This window comes from Oncorhynchus mykiss, chromosome 16 (genome assembly GCF_013265735.2).
Source record: "Oncorhynchus mykiss isolate Arlee chromosome 16, USDA_OmykA_1.1, whole genome shotgun sequence".
Lineage (NCBI taxonomy): Eukaryota > Metazoa > Chordata > Actinopteri > Salmoniformes > Salmonidae > Oncorhynchus > Oncorhynchus mykiss.
In genome coordinates, this window is record NC_048580.1 from 43,742,251 (window position 1) to 43,762,582 (window position 20,332).

The 20,332-nt window shown below is 41.8% G+C and overlaps 2 protein-coding genes across 3 annotated transcripts in view; one reads left to right on the forward strand and one right to left on the reverse strand.

Moving 5' to 3' along the window:
* Nucleotides 1–44: 44 nt before the first annotated feature.
* Nucleotides 45–5,064, reverse strand: LOC110492074 (ATP-dependent RNA helicase DDX19A). 2 transcript variants are annotated; one of them, XM_021566073.2, is made up of 12 exons: nucleotides 4,812–5,064; nucleotides 4,389–4,458; nucleotides 4,233–4,283; nucleotides 4,000–4,135; nucleotides 3,691–3,783; nucleotides 3,329–3,455; nucleotides 2,951–3,065; nucleotides 2,511–2,688; nucleotides 2,040–2,277; nucleotides 1,766–1,928; nucleotides 1,417–1,608; nucleotides 45–1,324 (listed from the first exon to the last, which is right to left on the reverse strand). In XM_021566073.2, the coding sequence occupies exons 1-12, from the start codon at nucleotides 4,866–4,868 to the stop codon at nucleotides 1,263–1,265; spliced, it is 1,482 nt and encodes a 493-aa protein (XP_021421748.1). In that variant the 5' UTR covers nucleotides 4,869–5,064; the 3' UTR covers nucleotides 45–1,262. The 2 variants fall into 2 exon arrangements, with proteins under 2 accessions (XP_021421748.1, XP_021421749.1); XM_021566074.2 differs by having other exon boundaries at nucleotides 3,329–3,431; nucleotides 4,812–5,060.
* Nucleotides 5,065–6,052: 988 nt separating this feature from the next.
* Nucleotides 6,053–20,332, forward strand: part of LOC110491065 (von Willebrand factor A domain-containing protein 5B1-like) — a 47,611-nt gene continuing 33,331 nt past the window's right edge. The window contains exons 1-7 of the mRNA XM_036946982.1: nucleotides 6,053–6,497; nucleotides 10,502–10,688; nucleotides 11,572–11,733; nucleotides 12,035–12,257; nucleotides 12,589–12,743; nucleotides 14,214–14,345; nucleotides 15,540–15,664. Of these exons, the coding sequence (XP_036802877.1) occupies nucleotides 10,505–10,688; nucleotides 11,572–11,733; nucleotides 12,035–12,257; nucleotides 12,589–12,743; nucleotides 14,214–14,345; nucleotides 15,540–15,664 (981 nt within the window). The 5' untranslated portion in view covers nucleotides 6,053–6,497; nucleotides 10,502–10,504. The remainder of the gene's footprint in view (nucleotides 6,498–10,501; nucleotides 10,689–11,571; nucleotides 11,734–12,034; nucleotides 12,258–12,588; nucleotides 12,744–14,213; nucleotides 14,346–15,539; nucleotides 15,665–20,332) is intronic.

Here is a 20,332-nt window from a genome sequence, read left to right on the forward strand (position 1 = left end):
TTCTCACAGCCACTGTGCCACAGAATAAGCCCAGACAGACATACTTTAGGTAAGTAATCTTTATTACATCCACCATTTAGAAATGACAAAACCAAAAAAAGTGCAGAAAGTATAAGAGAAGAGATTCAGCAGAGGCTATTTTAGCTTTCATAGCCAAGGTAAACTCTAAACTCTGTTTAGTTCAAGCAGTCCAAATATAAATCATATTCACTGTAGGTAGAAAATAAAACAATTCAATGGTGTTTTGCTCAATAAAGCTTTTCCTCTTGAGATAGATCTAATATTTATTCCTAACAATTTAGGTATATTCCATACAATATTATTTTACTTGGTAAAAGTGACCAACTTCTGTCAGGTGACAGAATAAGCTTGAATGTGACTGAACAAAACTTGTTTCCACTGAAACAACCTCCCGCAATAGAGATTTCAGAACCTATTGGGGAAAAAAATAAAATAGAGGGAGCAACTGCTCCAATACTTGCAGTATTACTACAATGGAATCTTTGGATTATTGTGAGGCACACATCTAAACAATCAAGAATGTATTTAGTGTTGTGATCCTGAAATGCTTTATATCACTTGAGGATTGTTAGTCTAGACTGATCATGAGTTGCCTGCCTTCTCATTAATAAGGAATGGACATTTCTCCAGTTGGGGTACTACTTCCCATTTGCTCAACTTCAAATCACATTACCTTCCACTAGTATTATTCTATAAGAAAAGGGTTTTTAAGACCAATCAGCACAGCAAACTTCACCCATTCTAACAATTGCAAAGTCTTGTTTGATTCAATATATTGTATATTGCTAACAATCAATGGCTACCTATACATGCCTCAGAGAGACTTCAAGATCTAGAGGGTAAAATATTAGTTTAGTGCAACCACTCAATAAAAAAAAATATATATATATATAGCAACTGAACACCAACCATAATGCTAATTGTATCAATGAAGGTATCCTGCTTTGTCAGATGTTACTTTTCATTGCAGGTTATGAGAATTAGGTTAAGGTTAGGAAAAGGGTTAGGGTTCGCTAAAATACAAAAAAATTCAACTTTTGACATCCCTCCTAGCCATGACCTCTCTTTGGTATGAACTATTGTCCTGAAAATGCTTTGCATTTAAGGCATGGCTAACATCTGTAATTTAATGTAAACATTCAAATAAATCCTTAAAGTGACAAGTCCAAAAGCCCAAATGAGTTAGTCCAAACTGCATAAATAGTTGCATTAAATTATTAAGTGATCAAGGTTAGCAGCATCTAGTTGCTGATTTTCTCGATTTCATCAAGATCATCAGTGTCAAGCTTGTTGATCTTCTTATCTATGGAAAAAAAAACAGGAAATTATTAGAACATTGTCTTATAGATCAAAATGTGCAACCTTGTGAAGACTTCTAGAAACAGAGTGACGTACTGAAATGTTCCTCGATTTGGTTGAGAATGTTCATGCTGTGTTTGCTGTCAATCATATTGACTGCAAGGCCCCTCTTGCCGAAACGTCCTGTGCGACCAATCCGGTGAAGGTATGTCTCGTTGTCAGCGTTTCCGTCTTTGTCCATGGGCAGGTCAAAATTTATCACCACAGAAACTTGCTCAACATCAATGCCTATCAATAGAAAAAGAGAGAAAAAACATGCCTGCCCTTAGGCCTATTCAATGTAAAAAAGATATATATAATTAAAAATGAATTAAACACTCATCCTCACCCTCCTACTTGGGATAAATGGTACCATTAATCTAGCTTTCAATGACAGTCTTTATACCTCTGGAGCATACGTTGGTGGTCACCAGGACTTTCTCCTTGCCCTCCCTGAAGCGTTCGATGATGGTCGCTCTCTGTTCCACAGTCATCTCCCCACTCAGCAGCGCCACCACATGGCCCTCCTTGGTCAGCTCTGCAGCCAGCCAGCCAGCTGTCCTTCGGGTCTAGAGGCAAAGAAGTCTACTTTATTTATTTACTTCATTAGTTTATGTACCGTATCAAATCAAATCCCTCAGAGAATTCCTTCAATCCTAGGATAAGTTGAGGATACTCACGTGACAGAAGATCATAGCTTGGGCGATGGTGATGGCGCCGTAGATATTACAGAGTGCTGTAAACTTTTCCTCCTTGTCGCTGCAAAGCACGTAATACTGCTTGATGGTGTCCAGAGTCTCCTCTTCACGTTTCAGCTTGATGATGTTGGGGTCTGGCACAACCCTCTCAGCAAACTTCCACACAGAGTCCTCAAAGGTGGCAGAGAACAGCAGCATCTGACATTCCTTTGGCAACATTCTGAATGGGGGAAAGAAATGTCCTTAGATAACTGGACTGTTACGCTGTTAATGAGTCGAATAGCATCTGAAAATCATCAGCGGTCATTAAGAGCCCTTTTACAGGTGTCTGTAAACAAAGTTAAATGGCAGCACTCGTGATTACTGGCCTGCAAGACGAACTTGTCTCGCATCACTTAAGTTCTGCTAGATGAGAGTACTGTGCATTTACAACTTTCTATATGGAGAACTCACCTTTGGATCCGGATGCTCTGGTCCTGGTGACCCTGTGTGGCGATCATGACATCAGCCTCGTCCAGGACAAAGACGCTGATCTTCTTGGGATTGATGATCTTCAGTTTGGAGCACCAGTCCAAGACCGTGCCAGGTGTCCCGATGACAATCTGCTCCTGAAGCTTCGCCCCTCGGTCCACTGCTCAACACCCAGAGACAAACAGGACAGTTAATGATATTGTTACAATGATGCTTTTCATCAGCATCTTATATTTACAGAACATCAACTCTATAATACACGTGTGGCATTTTCTTCATTGACAGTTATGCTTTCGACATGAAATTTGTGAGAGCACTGGCAGTGACAGCATAGGCCTACCATTTCCCCAGTGAAATTAGGCACCCAAACATTACAGGTTGTATTCAAAATAAATACAAAGTAGGAATGTTTTGAGACTTACATTTATTGCCACGAATGGCATATGCCAATTTGACCTCAGGATAGAATTTCCCCATCTGCTCAATGACTTTACCAGTCTGCAAAGCTAGCTCGTACGTTGGGGCAATGCAAAGACACTGAGGGGGCAAAATAAGACGTTTCAGTAACATCTACAAAATCAACAAAAGCAACACATTGTGATAGATGTTCTCTAAACTAAGACAATTTCCTGTAACTCTGATCTGTAGGTGCTCTTAATAAAACAACCCATAAACATCCACCTAAAGAGCAAACTCTTTCTGACCTTACTGATTACCTGACCTCTTGAGGTCTAACCTCTCTCATAGCCTGACTAATGCTAATGGACCATAGCATTGCTGAAGATGGAGATGCCACTCACCTGTGCCCATTTGTTAGTTGGGTCGACATGGCTGAGCATGGCCAGCACGAAGGCAGCTGTTTTACCTGTACCGGACTGTGATTGGGCAATCAGGTTCTGAGGTCTGGAACCAGAGGGATAATACACGCTGAAGAGAGATTAATGGGGGACTAAAAGAAGGTAGATTCCATTAATTTCACATAAAAAATGTAATCAAATAACTATATTACTGTGTACATTGACAATGGTTAACAACTAGCTTGACTACATCTGACTGAAAGTGGAAATGAAATGTGTAACCTCAGAACACACATCACAACAACACCTTCGTATGTCCAGAATATCTAGGCTATTTCCTCTGTTATTGATAAATGGGTACTCACGGCTCTGCCAGCATCATGGGCAGGGCATTCTCCTGGATCTTAGAGGGTCTGTTGAAGCCCATGTCATACACTCCCTTCAGCAGCTTATCTTTCCTGAGATGGATGTACGATCAAAAAAAAAAAAGAAGCATTGAGGCCACGAAAAGGACAACGTATAATAAAAAGGCTGACCAAACAACACCACACAATGCCACACAAAAAAAAACAACAACAATGTTGCAGATCCTAACTCGGGTTGAAATGCACTGTATAATCTAGGCTTCGTGTGAGGTGTAAGCAATGGTGAATTTGAAATCAGATATCACTTACAGCCTCAGCTCTTCAAATGTCTTGACCGAGTAAAGAGGAGAGTTGGGATCCCTCTGAAGAACCTCTACTTGATTGGTAGTGTTCACAAGGCTGGTGTGGATCATCTTATTCAACAATGACTGGGCCGCTTTGTCCTCTAAAAAGACAAGAGTGACAGGTGAATGACCTGTCCGACGACACTAATTGAATGGAGACATGACAGGGAGATGAGAATAAACGCTAAGAATTCACACCTTTTTCCTCTCCTTCTACGTTGGTGCCATTCTCCACTTGCTTTGTGGTACCTGACAGAAAAACAAACTCATCACATAATTTTATCACAAAAATGAAATGGACAATACATGGAAGAATATCAAGAGCAAATGTTTGATTGGCATCAGTGGTTTTACCCTTTTTTGCCTTATTAGGTGCAGCATCACCTCCACCTCGAGGTAGAGATCTTATCACCAAGGAGCCGAACTGGTAAGAGAAAAAAAAAATGTTTTATTTGTACGCAAATATCTCGTCTCAGAATGAAAGCTTGCCCTCATAAAATCTTGGCAAGCAAGTGTCAAATTCTACCAACAACAAAGCCATGACAAACACAGCTACAGACAATGGCAGTGCTTTCAAAAGGTGTGTCAGTAAGTGGAACACCACCAGCACATGGTATGCTAAAGTAATAATTCGGCCACAAATTGCCCCAGTTGCAGTTGGCTGGGCTCGCAAACTAGCAGCATAAAGTTAGATACTTTTCGTAAAGCTGAGAATATAGCTGTCTAGCTAATTGTACCAAGCTAGCTAAACTTGCTAGCCTATACATTTAAACTTACTGAGTCAGTCGTAGCTTCCTGTTTATCGACAGCAAGGGCCCAGGAGTCAGTAGCCATGATGAACCTTTAATGTATATTATTTTAGACCAAGTTTCCGAAGTTTTAGCTACACAAACGATGCAATCAAGCTGGGCGTCGAAAGAGATGCTGCCTGCCAAGCCAAAGAAGCTACCGCTGAAGCGCACCGGCTCTAGCTAGCTCAGCTGCACTCATTCCGATGGAAACTCGGAAGTGGAATTCTGAGTTCCAATCAACTTTGTTTTACCCCAAAATGTGTTTGTGTAGGAGGTGGTTTAAAATTAGCAATACCACAGACTATATTGGAATAATACAATCTTTATCAGATAAGCAAGGTTGGCTATTTTTTACTTGTCAGTTTAAACTATTGTTTGTTAATCGTTAACATATCACAGCTATAAATGATATGTCATTTCTATCTAATTTGATATGGTTTATTCTTTTTGATTCGTCATCTGGACCCAGACAATTTGAGTAGGAGGAGAAGAGACTATGGATGTCCTGATCGGTCCTAATGAAAGTGACCCAGCCAGGTAGGGACCTGACAGTCCACATCACTCTCTCTCTCTCACTCACTCACTCACTCACACACACACACACACACACACACACACACACACACACACACACACACACACACACACACACACACACACACACACACACACACACACACACACACACACACACACACACACACACAGACAGACAGATTAAAAGAGGAAAGAGAGAGGGGGGTTATGGCCAGCATTATGCTAATTTAATTGAGGAGCGGATGCAGCTTCAGCCAATACCCTCCACCCACACAACCCCCTCCCTCATGCCAACCAAAATGTCTTTTAAGATGCCAGTAGAACTCTATATTGATTGTCATGGTTACCTCCTCAGTGGAAAAAAAATAATAGGTGGATCAGACTAACAGTGGCCACAATGCAGACAGCTAAACTCCCACTACCCACATTAGAATAAAAACATTATAGGCTTTCCAATAAACTAGAGACAGAGCACTTGTCAGTGATGGTGAGTGGGAAGGTTGATGCCTGCCCTGGGTGGAGGCAAGAGAGACATGCTTTATGCCCCCCCCCCCCCCCCCACACTAGTCCTCCATGCCTGGTGCTGCATTTCATCTATCTAGTCTGATCCCCCAGCTATCAAAAAGGATCCATAAATGGGGTCTCGCATCATCGATTGCAGGGAAGGAGAGTAATGGTGCTGATGCTATAAATGCAAAGAGGAGAGGTAGTAGGGGAAAGGGATGCTAATCTGTTGCAAAGGACTGTCTGTCTCTCTCTTTCTCTCTCTCTCTCTCTCGCTCTCTCTCTCTCCGTTAGCGAAAGCCTCTAACTCCAGCCACAAGGAGGGAGGACAGCGACTGAGCTGAGAGATACTTTTTATAACCACATGTTGCTGTGCTATCTGAATTGCTGCCACGGTTGCTGCCTGTCAACTGTCCTTCTTTGATTTGTTTAGTCCCTCTGTGAAAAGCCAGAGCCATTTAATTAATAGTTTCTCTGCCCACCTGTGACAGCTGGCATTTCCTCTACGCCACATACTGTAGAGGCAAGAAAAAAAGGAGGGAAGAGAAATAGAAGGGAAAGGACATCTTTCATGAAAAGTGGGCATCCAAAAGACAGACATAATTTCACTCCCAGTTGACACAAATGAAAGGTAAGAAGACGTGTTGATATCAGATGATGTCAGTGATTGCATGACATGATGCTGCTTCCATTCTCTACATTCTAAATATGATTTGTTTATTTGAAAAGTTGCTAAATATTGTGCATGTATATTGTATAACGGCACTGATATTTTTTCAATTATATGAGTCTGCAATGAAATCGAGCAATAGCAATCAACAGGTGTTTTTTTCAGACCTGTTTCTTTGGAAAGCTGTTGTTATTGTGATGTTATTATGACTGTACTGTATTAAATGATGGCTTCTGGTATATTTATAGTGGATGAAATTAGGTTATGTTCGGATGAACCTTTCTGGAGATTTCAGGATGATTCATACGACAAGGAGGGGGGTCTCATGGGGTCTATCACTTGGACACAATCAATATCATGACCCGTCAGACTGAAAAAGGAAACTCCCATTAAAAGAGCAACGCTAATAGATTGCCTTATGACCACTGGACATAAATAATTGGAGCAAGTTTCTGGCATTATTGAAAGGGGATAGTTTTGTGCATAAGATAAATCGACTTAATTGTGAACATTTTATGTGAACATTCCCCCTCAATTTGAGTTCCTGTTCTCATATATATATATATATATATATATATATATATATATATATATATACACACACTTTTTTCTATAGCCATGCTAAGCAATCATGGTGGGGGAAAAATAAGAAGAAAAACATATATATATATATATATATATATATATATATATATATATATATATATATATATATATTTTTTTTTTTTTCTTTTCCCCCCACCATGATTGCTTAGCATGGCTATAAAAAAAGTGGATTCAGTTTATTAATCATGTTTGCATTATAACTGTACATCAATATGAGGCCATCTGATTTCACAATGGATTTCTGTGTTGTCATAGCTAAAACAGTTTACAGTCCGGTTATGCTGTTCAATTTGTTTTTAGAATAAAATAAGAATAATGGCATCAATGTACTGTGAGAGATTTTGAGTCTTACAGGAACAAGACACTGCATCTCTACAACATCAATATTAATAATATAATTAAATATAATACTATATCAATATTCCCAGCTTGTGCCCCTTAGGACACATGGTGGCATGGTTGACACTGATTGCAGAACAGAGCAGAGCAGAGCAGACGTGAGCAATGTTGATGCATCTGTCTGACCTTTTCCTTTTCAATAAATGACAATGCTGTGCCGGCCAGCCAAAACCTCCTTTTGATTAAGTAGTACGAGGAGGGGGAACGCATTTTGTCAATGAATTATGGATCCTGTAAAGTGTGGCTGCATTATGACAACAGACAGTGGTCTGGTCTGTTAAATGTTGTCATCTTATCGAGTCCAGGGAGCCAGGGAGAGCAACAATCTTGAGCTCCATCATGTAGATAATTAAGATCTTGAGGTTTCACAGAAAATACTCTTTGTCTGAAGAAGTAGGTAGAGTTGTTCACTATGTGGAGGTATTCTAGTCTGTGTAGTCTTATAGCCACTAATACTGGTATATTAGGCAGGCAGCCTCTCAGTTTCTATGGAAATTGCTTTCCTCACAACACCTCGCATAAAGCCAGTGTTAGACGCTCAGGCAATGGCTCTCTGGACAGACCCAGAACACCACATACAGTACCAGTCAAAAATGTGGAAAAACCTACTAATTCAAGGGTTTTTCTTTATTTTTACTATTTTCTACATTATAGAATAATAGTGAATACATCAAAACTATGAAATTACACATATGGAACCATGTAATAACCCAAAAAGTGTTAACCAACTCAAAATATATATATTTTATTTTAGATTATTTTTTATTTTTGCCTTGATGATAGCTTTGCACACTCTTGGCATTCTCTCAACCAGCTTCACCTGGAATGCTTTTTTAACAGTCTTGAAGGAGTTCCCACATATGCTAAGCATTTGTTGGCTGCTTTTCCTTCACTCTGCGGTCCAACTCATCACAAACCATCTCAATTGGGTTGAGGTCGGGTGATTGTGGAGGCCAGGTCATCTGTAGAAGCACTCCCATCACTCTCCTTCTTGGTCAAATAGCATTTACACATCCTGGAAATGTGTGTTGGGTCATTGTCCTGTTGAAAAACAAATGATAGTCCTATTAAGCACCAGCCAGAAGGGATGGCATATTGCTGCAGAATGCTGTGGGAGCCATGCTGGTTAAGTGTGCCTTGAATTCTAAATAAATCATAGACAGTGTCACCAGCAAATCACCCCCACGCCATCACACCTCCTCCTCCATGCTTCACGGTGGGAACTACACATGCAGAGGTTATCTGTTCACCTACTCTGCGTCTCACAAAGACACAGCGGTTGGAACCAAAAATCTCAAATGTGGACTCATCAGACCAAAGGACAGATTTCCACCGGTCTAATGTAATTTGCTTGTGTTTTTTGGCCCAAGCAAGCATCTTCTTATTATTGTTGTCCTTCAGTAGTGGATTATTTGCAGCAATTCGACCATTAAGGCCTGCTTCACACAGTCTCCTCTGAACAGTTGATGTTGAGATGTGTCTCTGCGAAGCATTTATTTGGGCTGCAGTTTCTGAGGCTGGTAACTCTAATGAACGTATCCTCTGCAGCAGAGGTAACTCTGGATCTTCCTTTCCTGTGGCGGTCCTCATGAGAGCCAGTTTCATCATAGCGCTTGACAGTTTTTGTGAATGCACTTGAAGAAACTTTCAAAGTTCTTGAAATGTTGCTGACCTACATGTCTTAAAGTAATGATGTTCTGTTGTTTCTCTTTGCTTGTTTGAGCTGTTCTTGACATAATATAGACTTGGTCTTTTACCAAATAGGGCTATCTTCTGTATTCCACCCCTACCTTGTCACAACACAACTGATTGGCTAAAATGCATTAAGGAAAGGAAAGAAATTCCACAAATTAACTTTTAATTGAAATGTAATTCCTGGTTACTACCTCATGAAGCTGGTTGAGAGAATGCCAAGAGTGTACAAAGCTGTCATCAAGGCAAAGTGTGGCTACTTTGAAAAATCTCAAATATATATTTATATAACACTTTTTTGGTTACTACATGATTCCATATGCGTTATTTCCTAGTTTATGTAAACACTATTATTCTACAATGTAGAAAACAAATCAAAGAAAAACAAAGAAAATCCCTTGAATGAGTAGGTGTGTCCAAACCTTTGACTGGTAATAAAGGTTGAGCTGCCATGTCACATGACATTTGCATGAAAATATTGGCCATAAGCATTGTCCACTTCTCATAGCCACGTCTCATCTCACACACTCATTCATGCAATAATCTACCAGACCAGTGCAACTTTGATGTTGATCCTCTGTTTGTTGAATGAGTCATGCTTTTTCTATAGTGGGAACTTGAAATGTGTCCTGAATATAACCTTGGACAAATGTGTTGTATTGTTTTTTGCTGCCTTTGCTTTACATGTAGATCAGAGACCTCCACTCATGTCATACTACAGTAAAAAACATGATCTCTCTATCTCTAATGTTTTTGTTTTCATTTTCAATCACTTTTGTAGTCTAAGCATGCATGTACTGAACTGATAGTTTTAATTTCCCTGTGGTTTTACTGTCTGGGCCTGCCTGCAGGGCTGTAACGTTTTGGGCTCCTGAGTGGCGCAGCGGTCTAAGTCACTGGATCTCAGTGCTAGAGGCATCACTACAGACACCCTGGTTCGAATCCAGGCTGTATTACACCCGGCTGTGATTGGAAGTCCCATAGGGCGGCGCACAATTGGCCCAGCGTCGTCCGGGTTTGGACGGTGTACGCCGTCATTGTAAATAAGAATTAGTTCTTAACTGACTTGCCTAGTTAAAGAAAGTTTTAAATGATTTCAAAGGCATGAATAAGGCCCGCTCTGTTTTCTTTGATGTTATCGCTGGATAACAATACAAGGGAGAGGATATCAGAGCTTATAATGAAAACTGTTTGTTTGTATAGTTTTTTTTGTTTTTTATTTCTGAGTTATTAAAAATGTGTCTGAACAATTTGTTATTTACCCCCAGTCTATGATTGGTAATGAAAAGAAACTCAAACATAAAAGAAGCATCACCATGCCAGGCCTGATCAACAAGGAGAGACAGAATGCTCTGCCTCTCAGTGTCTCCGAGATCACTTCCTGTGTCAGAGGTTACACTCTAGCCCTGACAGCATCCATGACCTACAACAACTTCGAGGACCATCCTATTGAAGGTGAGGTCCTCATTTGTTAGCATATACAACAAAGTAAGATCATTACTACAAGTGATCATGAACATTCCCTGGGGGTCTTATACAAGTGTGCTTAAAATTATTATTCTGAATTTACTTCCCTTGTCTCTGTTAGGGAATATTCAGAATTTGTTGGTAACATATGTAAGATGTTTTATATTTATCAAATGTGTGTAAGTTAATTCTCATCAGAATGGTATTTTTGTATAATACTGTGGGCAGGGTTGAAGTATCTGTTCTATGTCAAGACTAAGTTGCATGGCCGCTGAGAGGGGAGAGGTCAAAGTGTCATCATGTGTAAACATATCTTTTACTCCCTACCTTTTCTAGTGGGGAAAGAAGGGTTGCAGTGTTGTTTCTATCTTAACCTATAGCCTCACCCTCCTCTCCGTGAGTTTGTCCAGGAGTTTGTATTTAGAGTGGGTTGTATATAAATGACAATTTGATATATGCCTGTTGTAATAGAGGATTGGTTTATGGTTCTGGGTTTGGGAAAGGAGACAAAGCTGAACGATGAGTTATGTCTATGCTGTCTGACTGTGTGTCTTTGCTATTAAAGGAACTCAGTTGTATTGTAAGGGGGCTCTCAGAGGATTCACTGGGAGACACTGAATCAATCTGAGAGTCACAGGGTTGTGATAGAGCTCATATAATTAAAGATGGACTTTGATAACTAACTCTGACTTGTGTGTGTGGTTTGCTCCCATGATTTGGTAAATAGAGGAAATTTCCACGACATCTCCTAGGTAGCCTCTAGAGCTTCAACAATGTTTCTCAATGTAAACATTTACATAGGCACTGTCCAGGGGCTGTATTGACATAATTGCGTTAGTTTGACTTAATTACCTGTCTTCATTTGATGCAGGTATCTTCATTTACCCACTGGAAGAATGCTCTACTGTTGTGGGATTCGAGGCTATGATCTCCAGCCAAATAATAACAGTGCAAATCAAAGACAAGTCCAAGATGGATGACTGTTACTTTGATTGCTGCACTACAGCTAATGGAGCCCTTCAGAGTGGCAGTGGTAAGAATGTGTCTCACGCCATGTCACCTCTAAAGGTTAGGGGAATCGTCACACACTGTCATGAAGTGGTCAGTGGTTCTGTAGCCTGGCCACAGATCTCTTTGTGCCATCTTGCCAACTCCTATGGTCATTTGTGTGACAATGACAATTGGAGATGGTAAGACAGTCCAAACAGGGACCAGTCTAGTGGTTTTGGTTCCAACTACGTATCTAGAATATAATCCAGTGAATAATGATAATATTGCTCTGAAAAATACCAAACATTACCATTTATGTGAGTTGTTCTGCTATGGTATTCCAGGACAGATAGTGCTGGACGAGGACTTGGAGAGGACGGTGTTGGTGGTGAATCTGGGGGTCATCCCACCTCTGGAGACGGTCAACGTGCTGGTCAGCACCTCCTCTGAGCTGCCCACCTTGCCGGATGGGGGAATCCGTGTCACGTCACCCTCCGTGTGCACCCCGAGGGTCCAGAGGACCATCAACGAGGAGCAGGGACTCTCCCCTAACTTCCAGAACAGAACGTAAGAATGCTGTGACTATGTGTTATCATCATAACCACAACTGAATGTCAATGCTGTTTTGTTCAAATAAAAAATGTATAGTGCCATTTTGATCTTTAAAGAAAACATGATCTTTATTTATTTTTTTCACCCCTTTTTCTGCCCAATTTTGTGGTATCCAATTGGTAGTTACAGTCTTGTAACTCTTGAAGTATCCCTTTGACTGTGAACTTAGAAGTTATTCACAACCTCCCGATATTAGACATAAATTATTTTAAATGTTCTAGACAGAGAAAGAGCTGACTCGTGGACAAGACATGATATGATTTTGTATTGTGGTATTTTTGCACAGGAGGGACAGGCATAATTGTGCCCTGGGTCCACATGACCAGACACCCATAAATCCCCAGCTGTGCATGGCCCTGCTACTGGAGGAAGAGGCCATCAACTCCATCGACTATGAGTTTAGCTTCCAGCTGGAGATCAGAGCCCCCTATCTCCTTGCAGGTCAGAGACACAACACACAACCATCTACACATTGCAGTTCATTTGTATAATAATAAATGCAATTTATGTTCCTGACCAACAGTGACTTGCATACCGATATAGACATCCTTCCACTATGAGTAAAAAGCTACCTCCACACACAAACAGGATTTATTTGAGTATTTTTGTGATACACCACATGACCAAAAGTATGTGGACACCTGCTTGTCGAACATCTCATTCCAAAATCACGGGCATTAATATGGAGTTGGTCCCCCCATTGCTGCTATAACAGCCTCCACTCTTCTTGGAAAGCATTGGAACATTGCTGCGGGGACTTCCATTCAGCCATAAGAGCATTAGTGTGGTCAGGCACTGATGTTGGGCGATTAGACCTGGCTCGCAGTCGGCATTCCAATTCATCCCAAAGAGGTTTGATGGGGTTTCGGTCAGGGCTCTGTGCAGGCCAGTCAAGATCTTCCACACTGATCTTGACAAACCATTTCTGTATGGACCTCGCTTTGTGCACGGGGCCATTGTCATGCTGAAACAGGAAAGAGCCTTCCCCAAACTGTTGCCACAAAATTGGAAGCACAGAATCATCTAGAATGTCATTGTATGCTGTATCGTTAAGGTTTCCCTTCACTGGAACTAAGGGGCCTAGCCCGAACTATGAAAAATAGCCCCAGAGCATTATTCCTCCTCCACCAAACTTTACAGTTGGCACTATGCATTCTGGCAGGTAGCGTTCTCCTGGCATCCGCCAATCCCAGATTCGTCTGTCGGACTACCAGATGGGGAAGTGTGATTCACCACTCCAGATAATGCGTTTCCACAGCGCCAGAGTCCAATGGTGGCAGCTTTACACCACTCCACCTGACACTTGGCATTGCGCATGGTGATCTTAGGCTTGTGTGCGGCTGCTTGGCCATGGAAACCCATTTCATGAAGCTCCCGATGAACAGTTCTTGTGCTGACGTTGCTTCCAGAGGCAGTTTGGAACTCGGGAAGTGAGTGTTGCAAACAAGGACAGACGATTTCTACACGCTTCAGCACCCAGCAGTTCCGTTATGTGAGCTTGTTTGGCCTATCACTTTGTGGCTGAGCCGTTGTTGCTCCTAGAGGTTTCCACTTCACAATAACAGCACTTACAGTTGACTGGGGCAGCTCTAGCAGGGCAGAAATATGACGAACTGACTTGTTGGAAATGTGGCATCCTATGACGGTGCCACGTTGAAAGTAACGGAGCTCTTCAGTAAGGCCATTCTACTGCCAATGTTTGTTTATGGAGATTGCATGGCTGTGTGCTCGATTTTATACACCTGTCAGCAACGGGTGTGGCTGAAATAGCCAAATCCACTAGTTTGAAGGGTGTCCACATACTTTTGTATATAGCTTATGTCTTTGTCAAGTGAAATCCCAGTGGATGCCACTGTTTATACTACACTGTAGATTCTACACTGTAGATGCTTTAGAGGTGTTTTTGTGCAGGTGTGGAGAGCCCCTCTCATGCGATCCGGGCCGACGCAGACCCCCTGGCCCGCTCAGCCACCAGCGTTGTCATCACCCTGGCTGACAAATACACCTACGACTGCCCTGTGGAGATCCTCATCTACCCCAGCGGTGGGTACTGCACTTTAGGAGACACACCATCCACCACCCACCACTCAGTCTGGTAGACACAACAATTACTCACTCCTCTTCAAAATACAGTATCACATACCCAGAATAGACCAGTGTTTACCTATCCTCGGTGTTAAATCATTGACTATCTGCAGCAAACCATTCATTTAGATAATGCCCTGTTATTTATATGAGGACAGTTAATCAGATCACATGGGGGGAATCATCAGCCTCTCTCTCTCTCTGCATATCTGTTCACCCTCAGCCCCTCCCCTCCATCGACCCTCCACCTTGTGCAAATGTATGAGCTATCCTCGGGCTTACCCATCCACCCACTCTCTCTCTCTCTCTGCATATCTGTTCACCCTCAGCCCCTCCACTCCATCCACCCTCCACCTTGTGCAAATGTATGAGCTGTCCTCGGGCTTACCCAGCCACCCACTCTCTCTCTTGCTCACTCTCACTCTCTGTCTCCCTTCCTTTCTCTCTCGCTCTCTCTATCTCTCCCCACTCTTGCTCTCTTTCCCTGTCTATCTATCCTCTTCTGGTTGTCTTGACCTCTGCATGGACCAGTTGTCTCCCAGAGGCAATAATAAATCCCCAGATTTCTTATTCAACAGGCGCTAAGAGATGGCTTTGTCTACAAACAGACCTGGGGCCAGTTGCTCGCTGTGCAATTCAATTCAGCCCGATGTGGTGCTGGGATTTCAATCTCATCAAGGAAATTGCTGAGCTCAACCAAATGGATGGCACAGCGGTCTAACTGACTTGCCTAGTTAAATAAAGGTGAAACAAAAATCGAGCGATGAATGGAGTGCTTGCCGGTTTTTCGTCAGTATTGGTATAGCTAAATTAACTTGAATGATTTTGAAAAATTATTGTATGTTTTCAAAGAAAACGCCATTGATTTGGTAAACGGTCAATAAAAACAGCTCGCCGTAAAGTTCACTGCAGAGAGATGTTTTGAGAGATGCCTGTGGAGAGCAGAATTTGAGCAGGAAATAACAGTAATGACACTATCATTTTGACTCCGACATCATTACAACTTGGAAATCTAAATCCAAGACGGACTTCTGTGACAGAAAAAATACGTACTATATCTAGCCACTATCTAGCTCATACTGAAACATGCTTCTTGTCTAGGTGATACCGTATCACATTAGTCTAATGGCCACAATCTCCTCTTTTGTCTAGATCCTCATCTGCCACATGTGCTGATTGAGGAGGGAGACATGACTCTGGAGGAGTACGATGATCACCTCGCGGGGAAGAGTGACTTCATCAAGGCCACCAAGAAGGACTCCAGCAATGAAAAGAAAGTGAGTGCTGCATCAGATCTGACATGCATCTTACACAGCAGCCTTAATGAGAGACAGAAACAGCTGTCAGAAAATGACTTTTAGATTAAACAGGCTTTGTAAAATGGCAAGATGCTGCTTATAATTAAAGAAGAAAAGTGTGTAGCATAATAAATATTCAAATATACTCATCAGACAATAAGACCTTCTGCAAATATTTGTATGTGTATTGATTTGGACCCCAGCAGCTACACTTCCTGGGGTCCAAACACATTAAGGCACATTGTCCCAAATACAATGCTTTTCGTTTTTGAAATATTTAGGACTAATGTATTCCTTGCCACCAGTTCTGAAACTAACTGCAGCTCATTGCTGCAGTCATTTCAGTTGCTGTAGTAGCTGAAGTGTATAGTGTTGAGTCATCTGCATACATTGACACATTGACTTTACTCAAAGCCAGTGGCATGTCATTAGTAAAGATTGAAAGAATAAGGGGCCTAGACAGATGCCCTGGGAAATTCCTGATTCAACCTGGATTATGTTGGATTGGCTTCCATTAAAGAACACCCTCTGTGCTCTGTTAGACAGGTAACTCTTTATCCACAATATAGCATGGTGTAACACATGTTTTTCCAACACCTTCAGTGCTTGATTGTCTCCACCAATTCTGTCCCCAAATAATTCGATTTTCTGATTTTAAGCATTCAATTTAAAAAAAATATATATTTTTTGACTGTTGCTGGGTGTTATCATCCACCATCAGCACCGGCCTGTACCCTAGCTGCCCTAAGCTCTTTCCTGGCCCCTTACACTAAGTCTGAATTTGTCCTGCTAGGTGACCTAAACTGGGACATGCATAAACCACCTGACCAGGTCCTAAAGCAATGGGACTCCCTAAATCTTTCTCAGATTATTACCAATCCCAAAAGATATGACTCCAAACACCCAGAAAAGGCTACACTCCTTGATGTTATCCTCACAAATAATCCTGATAGGTATCAGTCGTGTGTTTTTTGTAATGACCTAAGTGATCACTGTTTTACAGCCTGTGTTCGTAATGGCTGCTCAGCAAAACGACCTGTCCTTATTTGTCATAGACGCCTGCTAAAAACCTTTAATGAGCAAGCCTTCCTTCATGACCTGGCCTCTGTAAATTTCTATAGAATCAGCTTAATCCCTTCTGTCGAAGACACTTGGAACTTATTTTTAAATATTTTCTGTGGTATTGTTAACAAACGCCCCCATAAAGAAAATGTGTTATTAAAAACAGGTTCAGCCCCTGGATCGACCGTGATCTGGCAATGGTCTTCCTCCACCTCAAGAATTCCATTTGGTGAAAGGCTTGGCACACGCATAATCAGGCTGACTGGCTCTCATTCAGGAAAATGAGAAATAAGTGGACTCAGGCTATCCGGAAGGCCAAAGTTAGTTATTGAAGGAGCAGTTCTCGCTCTGTGGGTCTAAGAACATCTGGAAAATGGTTAAAGACCTGGAGAATAAACCCTCCTCCTCACAGCTGCCCATGTCCCTTAATGTTGATGTGGTTTTTACTGACAAGAATGGCTGTGCTCTTTTATCACCATTAAGTTATGAATCCTATTTGACTCAGCCATGCCTCCTTGCCCGTCCAACATTTCCTCATCTCCCACCCCTTCTAATGCGATTAGCCCTGATGCTCCTCCCTCTTTTTCCGCCTGCCCCGCTACAAAGTTGCTCCCTGCAGGTGGTCACTGAGTCTGAGGTGCTAAAAGAGCTTCTTAAACTTGACCCCCAAAAAACATCTGGGTCAGATGGTTAAGACCCTCTCTTCTTTAAGGTAGCAGCCCCTATCATCGCCAAGCCTATCTCTGACCTTTTTAACCTGTGTGACAATAATACTAGTATGAACTCGGACCCAGGCGCAGAGAAACACAGCAGGCAGAGGTAAGGGTAAATCCAGAACATTTACTAAGGTCTTCACAGAACGAAACAAAGCAATAGCACACTAATCAAAACATGAGACCTAAGCAAAGATCCCTGCCCACAGAGGAACCTAAATAGCCAGGCAACATGTGAACTGAGAATCAATCAACCACAGGTGAATCAAACACAGGGCAATCAACCACAGGTGAAACCAATAATAACAATCAGGGGAACCTGGACACAAGAAACAAAGTAAGGTGCCCTCCAGCGGTAACCTAAGGGAGCACACTCAAAAATGAAACAGAACTTTGACAACCTGTCTCTCCTCTCTGGGGAGGTTCCCATTGCTTGGAAGGCAGCCACATGAGTCCTTTATTTAAAGTGGGAGATAAAGCTGATCCTAACTGTTATAGGCCAATTTCTATTTTGCCCTGTTTATCAAAAGTGTTGGAAAAACGTTTCAATAATCAACTGACTGACTTTCTTGATGTCTATAGTATTCTCTCTGGTTTGCAATCTTTTTTCCGCTCAGGTTATGGATGTGTCACTGCAACCTTAATGGTGCCAAATGATTTCACCTTTGCCCTTGATTCTAAGCAATGTTGTGCTGCTATTTTAATTGACTTGGCCAAAGCTTTTGATACAGTAGACAATTCGGTTCTTGTGGGCCTGCTAAGGAGTTTGCTAACTATCTCTCTCAAAGAGTGCAGTGCATAAAGTCAGAACATCTGCTGTCTCAGCCACTGCCTGTCACCAAAGGAGTTCCCCAAGGCTCGATCCTAGGCCCCACGCTCTTCTCAATTTACATCTACAACATAGCTCAGGCAATAGGAAGCACTCTCATCCATTTATATGCAGAAGATACAGTCATACTCAGCTGGCACCTCCGCGGATTTTGGAGGTGCTCTAAAACAAAGTTTTCTCTACAACAAACGCTCTACAACAAAGTTTTCTTCGTGTTCATCAAGCTTTCGCTGGCCTTAACCTGCCCCTCTCCCCATCGGTGTGATTACTACCTCTGAGGGTTTAGAGCTTGAGGTAGTCACCTCATACAAGTACTCGGGAGTATGGCTAGACAGTACACTGTCTTTCTCTCAGCACATATAAAATCTGCAGGCTAATGTTCAATCTCTATCATATTTGCTCCTCTTTCACCCCAGCTGCCAAACTAACCCTGATTCAGATGACCATCCTACCCATGCTAGATTACAGAGATTTAATTTTTAGATCGGCAGGTAAGGGTGCTCTCGAGCTGCTAGATATTCTCTACCATTCGGCCATCAGATTTGCCACCTTATAGGACATCACTGCACTCTATACTCTGTAAACTGGCCATCTCTGTATACTTGTTCTGGTGGAGGCTTATTTATAAAACCCTCTTAGGCCTCACTCCCCCCTATCTGAGATACCTATTGCAGCCCTCATCCTCCAAATACAACACCCGTTCTGCCAGTCACATTCTGTTAAAGGTCCCCAAAGCACACACATCTCTGGGTCGCTCCTCTTTTCAGCTCTCTGCAGCTAGCGACTGGAACGAGCTGCAAAAAACTCTCAATCTCTTGATTCAAAGACTAAATCATGGACACTTACTGAAAGTTGTGGTTGCTTCGCCTGATGTTTTGTTGTTTCTACCTTTTTGCCCTTTGTGCTGTTGTCTGTGCCCAATAATGTTATGTACCATGTTTTGTGCTGCTACCATATTGTACTGCTGCCATGTTGTGTTGCTATTATGCTGTGTTGTCATGTGTTGCTGCCATGCTATGTGGTTGTCTTAGGTCTCTCTTTATGTAGTGTTGTGGTATCTCTCTTGTCGTGATGTGTGTTTTGTCCTATATTTTTATTTTTAATCCCAGCCCCCGTCCCTGCAGGAGGCATTTTGCCTTTTGGTAGGCCATTGTAAAAAATAATTTACACTCCAGGACCTTGAGATGCTTCTTACGGAGCCAGTCCTTAGTTGCCCTGGCTGTGTGTTTTGGGTTGTTGTCATGCTGGAATCAGTTCTTTAAAAATACATTTTCAGAAGTTCCGAGCTAGCCTTCCTAATGTCGTTTGACCCCACATGGACTATGACAGCGTCAGCTCCCAGAATTTGTCGTAGAACGGTCGGAAGCAGCCCTGTAATGTCCTGTACTCGTGCTCCAGAATAGCACAGGGTTTTTGCCCCCATACCTTTTGCAAGTTTTGCATGATTCAGGTATTTTACATCATTCCTGTGTCCATTATTATTACATAAAAGTGTTTGATTTATTTCCACCTCTCTGAAATTATTGTTAAACCACATATGACACACATTGGAGCTACGGTATGTTATTTAAATGGTGAGTTTATACTTTTTCTTGAGGTGAAATCATGTGTCAGTACAGATTGTACCTTATTCTCCACATGTCAGAATGGCACAACAGTGGTAGACACACATACATCCTCAGTGACCAGTAGACCTAAACGGGAGGGAGAGAGAAAACACTTACGCCCTAAAATGGTGTGTGTGTGTGATTAAAAAGGCGTTACTATGGAAACAATGAATGGTCCTCAGCCTTCTGCTTGGATCTACCTGAAAGAACACATGCACCAGTTGATCGAGTGCCCTTTCTTTCTCAAATATTGTGTCTCTTAAAGAAAAGAAAATCCTTGAATTATGAAATATTTTTATTTAAAGAAGCATAGCTGTAATTCAGTTTATTAAAAACATTCCACTGTTAGATCTATGTATTTCATGCACCTTTTTGCATTAAGGAAACAGCTGTGTTGTAGTTTAGCTTAAGGGAACATTGTTTTGTTAAGAGCTAG

Excerpts from the sequence above, each read along its gene's own strand:
- LOC110492074 (XM_021566073.2), bottom strand. The coding sequence starts at position 4,868 with ATGGCTACTGACTCCTGGGCCCTTGCTGTCGATAAACAGGAAGCTACG. Across the intron at positions 3,066-3,328 it reads CAACTAACAAATGGGCACAG|TGTCTTTGCATTGCCCCAAC; the intron begins GTGAGTGGCATC and ends TTGCCCCCTCAG. Across the intron at positions 1,609-1,765 it reads CACCAACGTATGCTCCAGAG|GCATTGATGTTGAGCAAGTT; the intron begins GTATAAAGACTG and ends TTCTATTGATAG.